Source organism: Euleptes europaea, chromosome 20, assembly GCF_029931775.1.
Source record: "Euleptes europaea isolate rEulEur1 chromosome 20, rEulEur1.hap1, whole genome shotgun sequence".
Classification (NCBI taxonomy): domain Eukaryota; kingdom Metazoa; phylum Chordata; class Lepidosauria; order Squamata; family Sphaerodactylidae; genus Euleptes; species Euleptes europaea.
In genome coordinates this window covers 22,190,688-22,203,604 of record NC_079331.1, presented here as the reverse complement: position 1 = coordinate 22,203,604, position 12,917 = coordinate 22,190,688, and the positions used below count along the sequence as shown (strand labels likewise).

General features: G+C 48.0%; 1 protein-coding gene and 1 pseudogene across 1 annotated transcript in view; one reads left to right on the top strand and one right to left on the bottom strand.

Annotated features, from left to right (window-relative positions):
* Window positions 1-526, bottom strand: part of DIS3L (DIS3 like exosome 3'-5' exoribonuclease) — a 44,390-nt gene extending 43,864 nt beyond the window's left edge. Inside the window, exon 1 of the mRNA XM_056865784.1 lies at window positions 397-526. Within this exon, the coding sequence (XP_056721762.1) occupies window positions 397-526 (130 nt within the window). The remainder of the gene's footprint in view (window positions 1-396) is intronic.
* An 8,129-nt stretch (window positions 527-8,655) lies between these two features.
* On the top strand, window positions 8,656-11,679 carry LOC130492325 (adenylyl cyclase-associated protein 1-like; annotated as a pseudogene).
* The last annotated feature ends 1,238 nt before the right edge of the window (window positions 11,680-12,917 follow it).

Here is a 12,917-nt window from a genome sequence, read left to right as displayed (position 1 = left end):
CCCTGGAGAGCCGTGGCCGGTCTGAGTAGACAATACTGATTTCGATGGACCAAGGGTCTGATTCAGCATAAGGCAGCTTCATGCCTTCATGTCATGCCTTCTTTCCAAGCTAAACAGCCCTTAGCGCTTTAACCGCTCTTCACGGGGCAGTCTGGAGAACTCAAAATTCTGGAAAGCTGGCCTAACGCGTTGTGAGATCAGCTGTAATAGCAGAAGATCTCCAGCTAGTACCTGGAGGTTGGCCATTCATTCATTCATTCAACGATTCCACCTTCGGCCTCCCGCCCCGCCCCTTGCTCTGACGTCACCCCAGACCCGCCTCCCGTGCTCGCCCCGCCCTCTAGCCCGCCCCGCCCCTTCAGGCCCGCGCCCCGCCCTCCTCTCTGACTCACTCACCGCGGGGACAGGCCAATCGGCACAGGGCGCTGCCGCAGGGCACGTCGGGCCGCAGGTAGTGCTCGCGCACCACCCGTACGGAGCGGCCCTGCAGGCCCCGCAGCTGGAGCACCTTCTCCGTGCGCTCCATCGCGGGGGGAGCGGGCGGGAAAAGGCGGTCAGCGGCCGAGGCGCCGCCTCGCTCCTGGTCGGCGTCGGCGCCGCCCGCCTTCTGCTTCGTGGGTGGGGGGAGGAGTTGCGAGAGGCTCTTGTGGGCGGGGCCAGCCAGAGGCGCGAGGCGAGCGGGAGGCGGGGCCAGGTTTCGGATGGTGGGCGGGGCCAGCCGGAGGCGCGAGGCGGGGCCAGGCTTCGGATGGTGGGCGGGGCCAGCCACAGACGCGAGGCGAGCGGGAGGCGGGGGTGGACTTTGGACGGTGGGCGGGGCTTGAATGAACCTAAGGGGAAAGGCGGGAAAAACACCCCAAGGGGGAGAGCGGGAAAGGGCGGCGGCCCTAACCGCCTTCCCTCAGGAATTGAACTGGTCCGCCCTCGACAGGAGGGAGGCCCGCTGTTTTCGGTCCTTTCATTTCTTGATTTTATTCTCCGTCTCATCTGAAAATTGCCTCACAGAGCGCCTGTCGGGAACTGCAGCCCACATGGCGAATAAAAGTGCCACAAAGGAATGTTTTTGAGCAGTTACATCAAGCACTACTGTTAGTTGATACCACCATCGAATTAATTGTTTGGGGGAATTTTAAAACAAACTTTAAAAACTGAGCCACCGTCTCCAATAGATAGAAATGTCTTAAACAACTCCACTGACTAAGCCGCCTCTTGGTAAATAGACTGAATGTCTCACACTCTCTTAACATTTCCGATTGAACAATCATTCGCCCCAAATATTGGAGACGGTGGCTCAGTTTTTAAAGTTTGTTTTAAAAGTCCGCCAAATAATTCTATGGCGGCATCAACTAACAGTAGTGCTTGATGTAACTGTCTTTTAACCATGTTGTGAAGGACACCTTTTAATATTTCCATTCCTTTTGTAAGCTTTGTGATTTTGTATCAATCAAGGAATAATGAATTAGTAAATAAATCCACATTGTGGATCAGTGAGAAAGACGGACTACAAATAAACTAAAAATAATAATACCCTACACTTTCCTCAATGGGGACCCAAATTGGTTTACAGCATTGTTTTCCCCTCTGCCATTTTATCCTCACACCAACAACCCTGTGAGGTGGGTTAGGCTAAGCAAGAATGACTAGCCCAAGGTCACCGAGCCACCATCGTAGAGCGGGGATTCAAACCTGGGCTTCCCAGATCTTAGTCTGACATTCTAACCACTGCACCACATGGGCTCTCTTCTACAAGTGGTCACCAGGCAAGGGGCTGATGCCAGTAACAGAATCATAGAGCTGGAAGGGACCACCAGGGTCATCTAGTCCAACCCCCTGCACAATGCAGGGAATTCTGAACTATCTACCCCCCACATCCCCAGTTACCCTACTCCATGCCCAGAAGATGGCCAAGATGCCCTCCCTCTCATCATCTGCCTAAGGTCACAGAATCAGCACTGCTGACAGATGGCCATCAAGCCTCTGCTTAAAAACATCCAGGGAAGGAGCACTTGTGTGTGTGTAAAGTGCCGTCAAGTCGCAGCCAACTTATGGCGACCCCTTTTGGGGTTTTCATGGCAAGAGACTAACAGAGGCGGTTTGCCAGTGCCTTCCTCTGCACAGCAACCCTGGTATTCCTTGGTGGTCTCCCATCCAAATACTAACCAGGGCTGACCCTGCTTAGCTTCTGAGATCTGACGAGATCAGGCTAGCCTGGGCCATCTCTGGGCCAGCACTTACCACCTCCCAAAGAAACCTGTTCCACTGAGGAACAGAAATTCTTCCTAATGTTTAGATGGAAACTTTTTTGATTTAATTTCAGCCTGTTGGTTCTGGTCCGACCTTCTGGGGCAACAGAAAACAACTCGGCACCATCCTCTATATGACAGCCCTTCAAGTACTTGAAGATGGCTATCATATCCCTTCTCAGTCTTCTCTTCTTCAGGCTAAACATACCCAGCTCCTTCAACCTTTCTTCATAGGAAATAAAGTTGTGATCCTGCTCTCAACTAGAAGCATCCAGACAGCAATAACTGTGGATAAATCACCAAAGTAGCAACACTGACAGATGCACCCACATTTCCATTAGTGACTCTGCCACTACCCACTGACTGGCTCCACATTAGCTGTGCAGAGAAACCAACAGTCAATGTGTAGCAATATCCAAACCCCTGCATGACATTTATGTATTTACTTACTTTGTTTATACCTCTCCTTTCTCCCCAGTGGTGACCCAAAGCAGCTTCCATTGTTCTCCTCTCCTCCATTTTATCCTCACAACAACCCTGTGAAATAGGTTAGGCTGAGAGTGCATGACTGGCCTAAAGTCACCCAGCTAGCTTCTATGGCAGAGTGGGGAGTTGAAGCAGAATCCCCCAGAGACTAGTCTAACACTCTAACCACTACACCACACTAGTTTGTGCATCCCATTAGTGTTGTGCCTAAAACGTTACCCCAGGTAGATCTGATCAAGGATAACGCACTGGAGATCAGGAATTACTTTTACAGCTTATGCTATTTAATGGTACCAGTTTAACAGTACAAGCTGGGTTCACGTTTCTCCAGCCGAGACCAAAAGAAAGAATCACACTGCAGAAAGAATCACAGTGTAGTTCAGCATTCATCAACCTTTATACACTTCTAACAATTGTGTTCAATAAGGATGCATTTCTAATTTTCCCATGGTGTCATTCTTGGCTATTGAAATCAACAACTCAGCAACTTTGGCAGCAAGCGATTCTCTAATTGTGCATGTGTTAGGTCCGAAAGAGAGTACCTTGCAGGGAACATCAGAGTCCCTTTAACTTGATAACAAACTTGCAAAGCAGAGGAAGCCGGCAGTGTTTGGAATGTTGCAGCTTGAGGAATGTTAGTGTATGTGCATGCTTTATGCAACTAAGTGAATAGAAAGGAAGAGAAAAGAGAGGAAGGGGGGGCAGTTCTTGACACGAGTTTATCTATACTGGTGTCATGTCTAAAAGGAGGATTGCTGCACCTGTTTATGTACACAGGGGCAGTTTATAGTGCCACAGGTAAAAGACCTTTATTGGGGGCACTTCATTAGCCAGTACACATACCCTCTTTTCATACAACCAGGTAGCTAGAAAAAGCCAGCAGTGTATCAGGTGCACATGCACAGCCTACGCCATAGTAGTAAAGCTATGAAAACCTACTGCCACAACCTCTAGTGTTTCCGGCAGATGGGTCCAAACCCTCTGATTCATCAAGCCAAGAAAGCCTGTCAACAGACAGGGAATGACAACAGACAGGCTACAAGTCCAAACCAAATCCAGAGCCAATAGGTAGGAGGCGTGGAGAACCAATGTGCTCCCCAAGAGAAGGGTTCAAGTCCTACAGTGGCACCCTTGCTTTATCACAATCATCTGACTGTTCTATACAACACAGAACTTTTCCCCCCCACAAGGGAAGAAGAAGAGTTGGTATTTATATGCCGCCTTTCTCTACCACTTAAGGAAGAATCAAACTGGCTTACAATCACCTTCCCTTCCCCTCCCCATAACAGACACCCTGTGAGGTAGGTGGGGCTGAGAGAGCTCTAAGAGAGCGGTGACTAGCCCAAGGTCACCCAGCTAGCTTCACATGTAGGAGTGGGGAAACAAATCCAGTTCACCAGATTAGCCTCTACCGCTCATGTGGAGGAGTGGGGAATCAAACCCAGTTCTCCAGATCAGAGCCCACTGTTCTAAACCACCGCTTTTAACCACTACATCACGCTGGCCACATGCAGAGGGAAGAGTGGAAACTACCCCAGGAGACTCAGGGGAGCAATTCTAGGAGTCACCTTGTAGCTCAGCATGAAAGATCAGTGCTGTCCTGCCATGGAGAGATGGTGAAACACAAGGTGGTGGAATGACCCTTCCCATTTGCCAGCAATTTACTGAAGCAAAGTTAGACAATTACTCAGATCTCTCCTTCCACAGAGCAGCACCGTAAGCATTCCAGTAGAAGATAATCATGTGTGGTCTTCAAGGACTCTAGCCCATGACCAGTCTCTTTCTTAGCCTTCCTCCCCCAGCCCCATGCATGGAACCCGGAGACTCATCTAGAGCAGGACAGAAGGGGTCCAGCGTGATGTCACCCATTAGTGTTGCCAACCTCCAGGTGGCAACTGGAGATCTCCTGCTATTACAATTGATCTCCAGACGACCAAGATGAGAAAATGGCTGCTCCGGAAGGTAGACTCCATGGTATTATACACTACTGAGGTCCCTCCCAAATCCCTGCCCTCTCCAGGCTCCACTTCCAAAACCTCCAGGTATTTTCCAACCTAGAGCTGGCATCCCTGTCACCCATTGAAATAACACAAGTCTCAATGCCTATAAGTGGTTCAGTTATCAAATGAACACATGAAGCTGCCTTCTACTGAATCAGACCCTTGGCCCATCAAAGTCAGTATTTTCTACTCAGACCGGCAGCGGCTCTCCAGGGTCTCAGGCAGAGGTCTTTCACATCACCTACTTGCCTAGTCCCTTTAACTGGAGATGCCAGGGATCGAAGCTGGGACCTTCTGTGTGCCAAGCAGATGCTCTACAAACTGAGCTACAGCCCTTTCCCCTTCCTTGGCCATAGCCTTACAGGAAAAAGCTGGAAGGATCCACATTCGCCTGAAGTAGTACAGTGATATAGTTAAGAAGAGGGATTACTAAAAAGATCTTGTTCAGGTAACCATCTCATTTCCCAGGATACCTTGTCTTTTGCCTAGCCCCCCTTCGTCCCATCCAAATACATCTCCTCTGTGCTGTATGGATCAATTGTGGGGGGCCTGTTGGCTTTTCCCGGTAGACCTTATCAGTTCCTCTTCCATATCTTGACAGTGACATTTTTTGCTTTATTATCGCATCAGCAGTAAGGGGAAGGGGAGGATTAGGAAGACATTGAACTGATCCTTTGTGGCAAGGACTCAATCAAGATGCAAATTCCCAGCCCCATTAGGGTAATGTGGCAGGAAAGCACTGTCTCCCCACCAGGCAGAGTACATGAAGCAGAGATTCTCTACCTGCTAATTGTCAGAAGAGCAGAGAAACAGCGGCAGACTTACAGCATTTACCAAACATGACCATTGCTTGAGTTAAGTTCTACAAGCATGAAGGTAGAAGTGGAGTGGCCAACTTTTCTGTTCTTGCCAGGCCCCCGTCCTTGAGCAACGGGCAGATTTTTCCATCACTGCAACTCTGTACTTGGTTCTGCTAAGTTTGCTGTGTTGCTCTCTTGCCATGATTCTGGAAAGACACTGGAGCCCAGAAGGACAACAGTGGCAACCTCACAGAGGCACAATTGCTGCTGAATGCCTCATTGATTATCCACATGACACATTGTTGTCTCTTTTAGTGTTGCAGGGTCGCCATTTTGAGATACGACTTTGTGAGAAGGATTAGTTGAGAGCCAGTCCTCATTAATTGAGAGAGCGTGTTCTTCCTTTCTGCACTCACCAACCCTGTTCCCTGCTCTCATGTTGTTAACTCCCATGGGGTCCTTGTTTAGAGAGTCACCAGTTGGGGAAGATAATGTGGCTGTTTGATTTATGCCCACCCAAAGTGGAGTGGGGTGTTTGATATTCACTGTCAAAGGGTGACTTCACAAAGGCTTCATAAGACCATACCTGGATTGGATACGTGCGTATGTGGCCACCAATAGGGCCTCCATTGTTGTATCCTGCTTACTTACCCTATGTGTCTCTGCTACCAGGAGAAGAAGGTAGCATTATTTAATCACTGCATTTCCCCCACATATTACAATGGAACGGGGAAAACCCTCCAGGACCTTGGGTGTCTGAGTGCTTTCCACACTTTAGGGGTAGAGGGGTTTGGGAGTCCCTCTGCGAAGCATGGTCATCCTTAGCCTGGTTTACCCATATGGGTCGCTTTATCCTTGAAGCCTCAGTTGCAGAATTGTGTTGTCTTTTACGACTCTGGGGCCAGAAGGGGAGGAGGTGGACAGAGCTGTCTGGTGCTGTCCACTGACTTTCGTGGAAGTGTATTAATGTGATCCCCCCCCTCCATGTGTGTGTGCTGTCAAGTCACAGCTGACTTATGGCGACCCCGTAGGGTTTTAAAGGCAAGAGGTCTTCGGAGGTGGTTTGCCATTGCCTGCCTCCACGTGGACTGAGAAAGTTCTGGGAGAACTGTGACTGGCCCAAGGTCACCCAACAGGCTTCATGTGGAGGAGTGGGGGAATCGAACCCGGTTCTCCAGATTAGAGGCCGCCACTTTTAACCACTACACCACCTTACGTGCACAATATTACACCGTTGCTGGGCATGGGAATGTATACTGAATAAACTTAGGGTTAACCCCTATTCCGCCCACTTTCCCCCCTTACAGTGGGGATGTCCCACTGGCAGTGGTCTTCCACGTATGAAAAGGCATCACTACACTGGCAGTGTATATCCCCCCCACACACACTGAGCATAAAAAGGTACAGGAACAATCAACTCTTGCCTCGGGGTGTGTGATCTGAGAATAGGATTGCTCAGCTATTTGTGGAAAAACCAAAGCAGGAGATTGACGGCACTGAAGAGATAGAGGAAAAAGACAAAACTGTCATTTTGAATGGATTACTATCTCAATTTTTGGTGACATGTGAGAGTCATTATTATCAATTATTCAATAAAGAAGATAAATAAATTCACTGAGAAATACACACCACCACTTTTCACATAAACACAGCTGTGATATATCATTTTTTGACATTTTAATCAGGCGACTCTTTTGTACTTCAAATTACGTCTTTCACATATTACAGATGCTCCCCGCCACCCCACTTCCCTCCACCACGCTGTTCGAGAAAGACAAATATCTTTCCTTGAATACAGAAAATTAAACCGAATTCAGTCAGCTCAAGGAAAGACAAAAGGAACTGCTCTGGTTTACTCTACAGTTAAATCTGTTCAGTTTATGAAAGCAAGAATTTAAGGATTACAGTCTCACAAAATCCTTGTTGCATTAATAAAGAGCTCTTTTTGGGTATTAAGTTAGTTGGACAGTGTGCCCCCCGCTCAGTTTATTAATTTTAAAGATGCATTTTCCATTATCGTCACTGGGAGTCACTATTTCACTAATACAGGGGAGGACTTTCTCTTGCTTACATGCAAAAAGGCCCAATCTTTTCTCAAATCCTTGTTATTCAAAATATAAACTAGATATTAAAAAAAAAAAGAAGAAGAACCAGAAACCTACCATGGCCTCTCTCACACAAGGGTTCAGGTCCCAGTGTGGGGAGTGGAGAATGCCCGAATGAGCAGCATTTGGCAAAGCAAAGGGGTATCTCCGACTCGAGGGCAGCAAAACATTCCTGGAAGGTCTCCCTGTCACCTCCCCAGCAGCTAAGAAGGAGGTAAGGGCGGAATGCACCCCTCCCACCCTGCAGAGTAGTCTTCAAACCACACCCCCCACAGGGCATGCAGGAGAAAGATACTTCACCACAGGGGTGTAGATCCAGGGGAGGGGCATGGGGCCAAACTTGGTCCAGGACCATACTGACTAATCTATACTAAATTATATCAATATGAAAATATTTATATTTCCAAAAAGCATAAGCCATCAACCATTAATCATGAGGTTAAAAAAATTCACTCCTAATAGTCTGAATCTCAGTCAAAGAAAGACATCATGAACTCCTTCACTGAGATAATTTGAGTGACTATTTCATAGAATCATAGAGTTGGAAGGGACCACCAGGGTCATCAAGTCCAACCCCCTGCACAATGCAGGGAATTCAAAACTACCTCCCCCCACACACCCCTAGTGACCAGAAGATGGCCAAGATGCCCTCCCTCTCATCATCTGCCTAAGGTCACAGAATTTCATTCCTGTATGAAAGAAATACTTCCTTCCCCTGTCTTGTTTCCTCAGAACTTAGGCTGAGTGTGTGACTGGCCCGAGGTCACATGGTGTGCTTTGTGGCTAAGTGAGGATTTGGATGCTGGTCTTCTCAATCTTAGACCAACATTTTAACTACAGCACTCACATACTGGTATTTAGTATAAATCTCCAAATGCATCTCAGAATCCACAGTAAATACTGTGATCTGAAAATATGGGAGCAATTATTTGGTTGAAGTAAGGTCCAGGAGAGCAGAATCACTTCACTTTCCATATCTGAATCATCCGAGAAGAGGTGAGCAGGGCTGAGGTGGTGAGAGATGACAAACCTGCAGAGTCTAGTAGAGCAGTTGGAGAAGACTGTGGGGCGCTTGGAGATGGCATCCCATGGCCCTGGCATGTGCGGTGGCTATGGACAAAGCTCTCCGAATGGAGTAGCTGAGTACGTACAAGCTTTTGACTCTCTCTTGGCTGGTCCCTTTATTCCATTCTTTACGCTCATGGACTAACAGGTCATGACCAAAACGAATTCAATACATTTCATAATACATAAATAATCAAACATACAAAAATATAATATCTGAACAGTACAGTTAAAAGGAGGTATAATTAAAAACCATAGATAAAATGTTTGCCACGACGAGGGTTACATTTGGATCAGTATCAGCCAATAACTTTGCAACTATATCTTGCTTTAGGGCAGATCCCGACCTCTGAATGTATATTGTGATCCATTTGTCTCTGGCGAGATCATGCTTTTTACAGTCTACAAAAAAATGCCAGTGTCCAAAATCCCTGATCCACAACCATAAAGTCGCTCAGAAAAGAGGACCCCTGAAAATCTGCCTGCTAACTCCCTCAATGGCAATGCATTTAATCTGGCCTTGGAGAAAAGCACTCTGTATTTGGGAACAGTTAAAAATTTACAATAAGCAGGTAGAATCTTTGAAATGGGGAGGCCCTCTTGGCTGGAGCTGTAGCCGAAAACATGAAGCTAAGCAAAGAAATTGGTGATAATGTCCAGAAGCACGCTGAGATAGTCCACTCAGGGTTGATGACAGAGCAAGCGCTCCTGGTGACGGCATCTCAGTGCCAGCAACCAGCAGCAAACAACTTCTCATCCCTGCTGAAGCCAATCTCAGATCAGATCCAGGTGGCCCAGAGCTTCCGGGAGAAGAACCATGGCAGCAAACTGTTCAATCACCTCTCGGCAGTTAGTGAGAGCATCCCTGCGCTAGGCTGGGTTGCCATGGCCCCCAAACCAGGCCCTTATATAAGGGAGATGACAGACACAGCCATGTTTTATAGCAATCATGTCCTCAAGGAATACAAAGATGTAGATCAGAAGCATGTAGACTGAGTGAAGGCTTATCTGAGCATCTGGACAGAGCTGCAGGCATACATTAAGGAGTATCACACCACTGGGCTAATCTGGACCTATAGCAACTGATGGGGGGTCTCCAGCTCCTCCACCTCCTCCTTGTGGTGCCCCCCACCACCACCACCTGGGCCTCTACCCACTCCAGCTCCTATCTCTGCAAATTCTGGCTCAGATGACTCTGCATCCCGCTCTGCGTTTTTTGCCCAGATCGACCAAGGAGAAGCCATCACTTCTGGCTTGAAGCACGTGTCTGATGACATGAAGACTCACAAGAACCCCATGCTCAAGAACCAGGGCGGCCCAGTGTGGACAGGACCAAAACCCTTCATGGCTCTGACGCCCTCCTGTGCTATCAATCCCTCCCAGAAACAGCCACTAAGGAAGGACCCTCCTGTCCTGGAGCTGGAAGGCAAGAATTGGGAGAGTGGAAAGCCAAGAGGGTGCCTCCAACTTGGTAATCAACAACACTGAACTGAAGCAGGTGGCCTAAGTCTACAAGTATGTGAACAAGCACTCCACCTCAAAGGCAAGATTAACTCCATCACGCTGGATAACTGCAAGAAGCTGGGGCTGGTGTTTGATGCGGTAGCTAAAATGGCAAATGAGTCTTGGGCTGCATCAACAGAAGTATAGTGTCCAGATCACGCGAAGTGATGGTATCGCTTTACTCCGCTCTGGTTAGACCTCAACTAGAGTACTGTGTTCAGTTTTGGGCACCACAATTTAAAAAAGATGTAGACAAGCTGGAACGTGTCCAGAGGAGGGCAACAAAGATGGTGAGGGGTCTGGAGACCAAGTCCTATGAGGAAAGGTTGAAGGAGCTGGGTATGTCTAGCCTGAAGAGGAGAAGACTGAGAGGGGATATGATAACCATGTTCAAGTACTTGAGGGGCTGTCATGTAGAGGAGGGTGCCGAGTTGTTTTCTGTTGCTCAAGAAGGTCGGACCAGAACCAACGGGTTGAAATTAAATCAACATAGTTTCCGTTCTAGACATTAGGAAGAATTTTCTAACAGTTAGAGCGGTTCCTCAGTGGAACAGGCTTCCTCGGGAGGTGGTAAGCTCTCCTCCCCTGGAGGTTTTTAAGAAGAGGTTAGATGGCCATCTGTCAGCAATGCTGATTCTGTGACCTTAGGCAGATGATGAGAGGGAGGGCATCTTGGCCATCTTCTGGTCACTAGGTGTGTGGAGGGGAGGTAGTTGTGAATTTCCTGCATTGTGCAGGGGGTTGGACTTGATGGCCCTGGTGGTCCCTTCCAACTCTATGATTCTATGATGATGTGGTGGGCATTGTTGAGATTATAAACAGCTGGGACATCCAAGTACAGGTATTGCCAACCATATCCATCAACAAAACGGACGGGTGTCATGTGTACCTGAGCAAGAATTCCCTAGTGTGTGAGACTGTCAGTGCCAAGTCTTCAGAGATTAGTATTCTCATTCCCATGGACAGCGGCGACTTGAACGCGTTCCTGATCCCCGAGCAATTCAAGACACTGTGGAATAGGCAGAAACTTTCCATATTTGGGGAACCAGCTTTATCCCCCCACGTACAGCTGCACAGAGACAACAAAATGGCTAAAGAGAAATATTCCTATCTCTTACATTTCTTTTTCCCTAAACTGCAGGTCCTAGGACACCCCTCCCAAAACACACATGGGTAAAGTGAGAAATATTCCCATCTCCTCTGTTTCTTTTTCTCTTTCCATATTTCTCTAAAGGTGCAAGTCCCACAATACCAAAATCATATTTGAATTTGAGCCACAGGCCTGTGGTCCCTGTCCCCAACACACACGGCTAAAGACAGAAATATTCTCATCTCCTCTGTTTCTCTTTCTCTAAAGCTGCAAGTCCCAGGATACCAAGATCACATTAACTTCCAGTACATTGTCTGTTTCAATGATCCCCAGGTTGAGAGTAGGGATATTAGGCAGAGCTTCCAAAGATTCATCAGCTTGCTATGATCCGACACCCAGGCTGGAAGGAGAACTGGCAACCCCATGTCAGAGCCCTTGGATCAGGGGGTCCCAACCTTTTTGAACCTGAGGGCGCCTTTGGAATTTTGACACAGGGCAGTGGCGGACCTACATTTTTGGGACCCTGAAGCTTGTTATGGGGGGCCCTTCGCAACCAGCAACAATAGGGCAACATCCAACAAGGTCCAAAGGGCCTTGCTGCCCTTGCAAGGACCTCGAGGCTTAAATGGTGGAGAACAGGGCGGTGGGGTGGAGTCCTTGAAAATGGGCCATACAGTGATGAAATAAAACTGCAGAACTATTAAGCCATGCACCAACAAAGGATCTGACAATCCAGCTGCCAAAATGTAGGCTGTGAATGGATTCTGGCGAGCTCAGTGAGCCCATACAGCTGGAGGTTCGGGCCCTGCAAGCCCCCGAGAAAATGTTGAAATTTAACCAATTACAGGGACACTTTGAGGCCATATGAAATGGGTATTAGAGCATATTCTAAAGTCAATATTAAGTTCTTCAACCCATTGGCTTATGATTCTATCACTTACAAAATTCCATTGATTTTGTTGAGAAATTCACTCATTAAAAAAAGTTGCTTCAGGGGCCCCCTCCAGGATTAGGGGCCCTGAAGCTTAAGCTTCATTAGTTTCATAGTAGATCAGCCTCTGACACAGGGTTGTGGGAACAAAACGGCTGCTGCAGGAGCTAGAGCCTGCCACAAAATGCCATACATGCCATAGATGGCAGAGCCAAGCTGTTCATATTTAACAAGTGTGGAAGACCTTGCTAGCAGTTATTGAGGGGGCAAGGTTATTGAGCCTCAGCCCAGGGGGTACATGTTGCAGGGAGAGGGGCTGTGGCTCAGTGGTAGAGCATCTGCTTGGCATGCAGAAGGTTCCAGGTTCTATCCCCGGCATCTCCAGTTAAGGGACCGGGCAAGGAGGTGATGTGAAAGACCTCAGTCTGACACCTTGGAGAGCCACTGCCAGTCTGAGTAGACAATACTGACTTTGATGGGGAAAGGGTCTGATTCAGTATAAGGCAGCTTCATGTGTTCATGAGAGATCTGCAGCAGTCTGAGCCTTTCCTAGCCTGCCTGCCCTCCCCCCCACTTACCTGTATCCGGTGCATTCATCCCCAGATGGTGCAGTAGAGCAGAGGTCCCCAATATTGTGCCTGTGGATGCCATAGTGCCCATTTACACCTTTTCTGATGCCCGTGTTTTTAGAAAG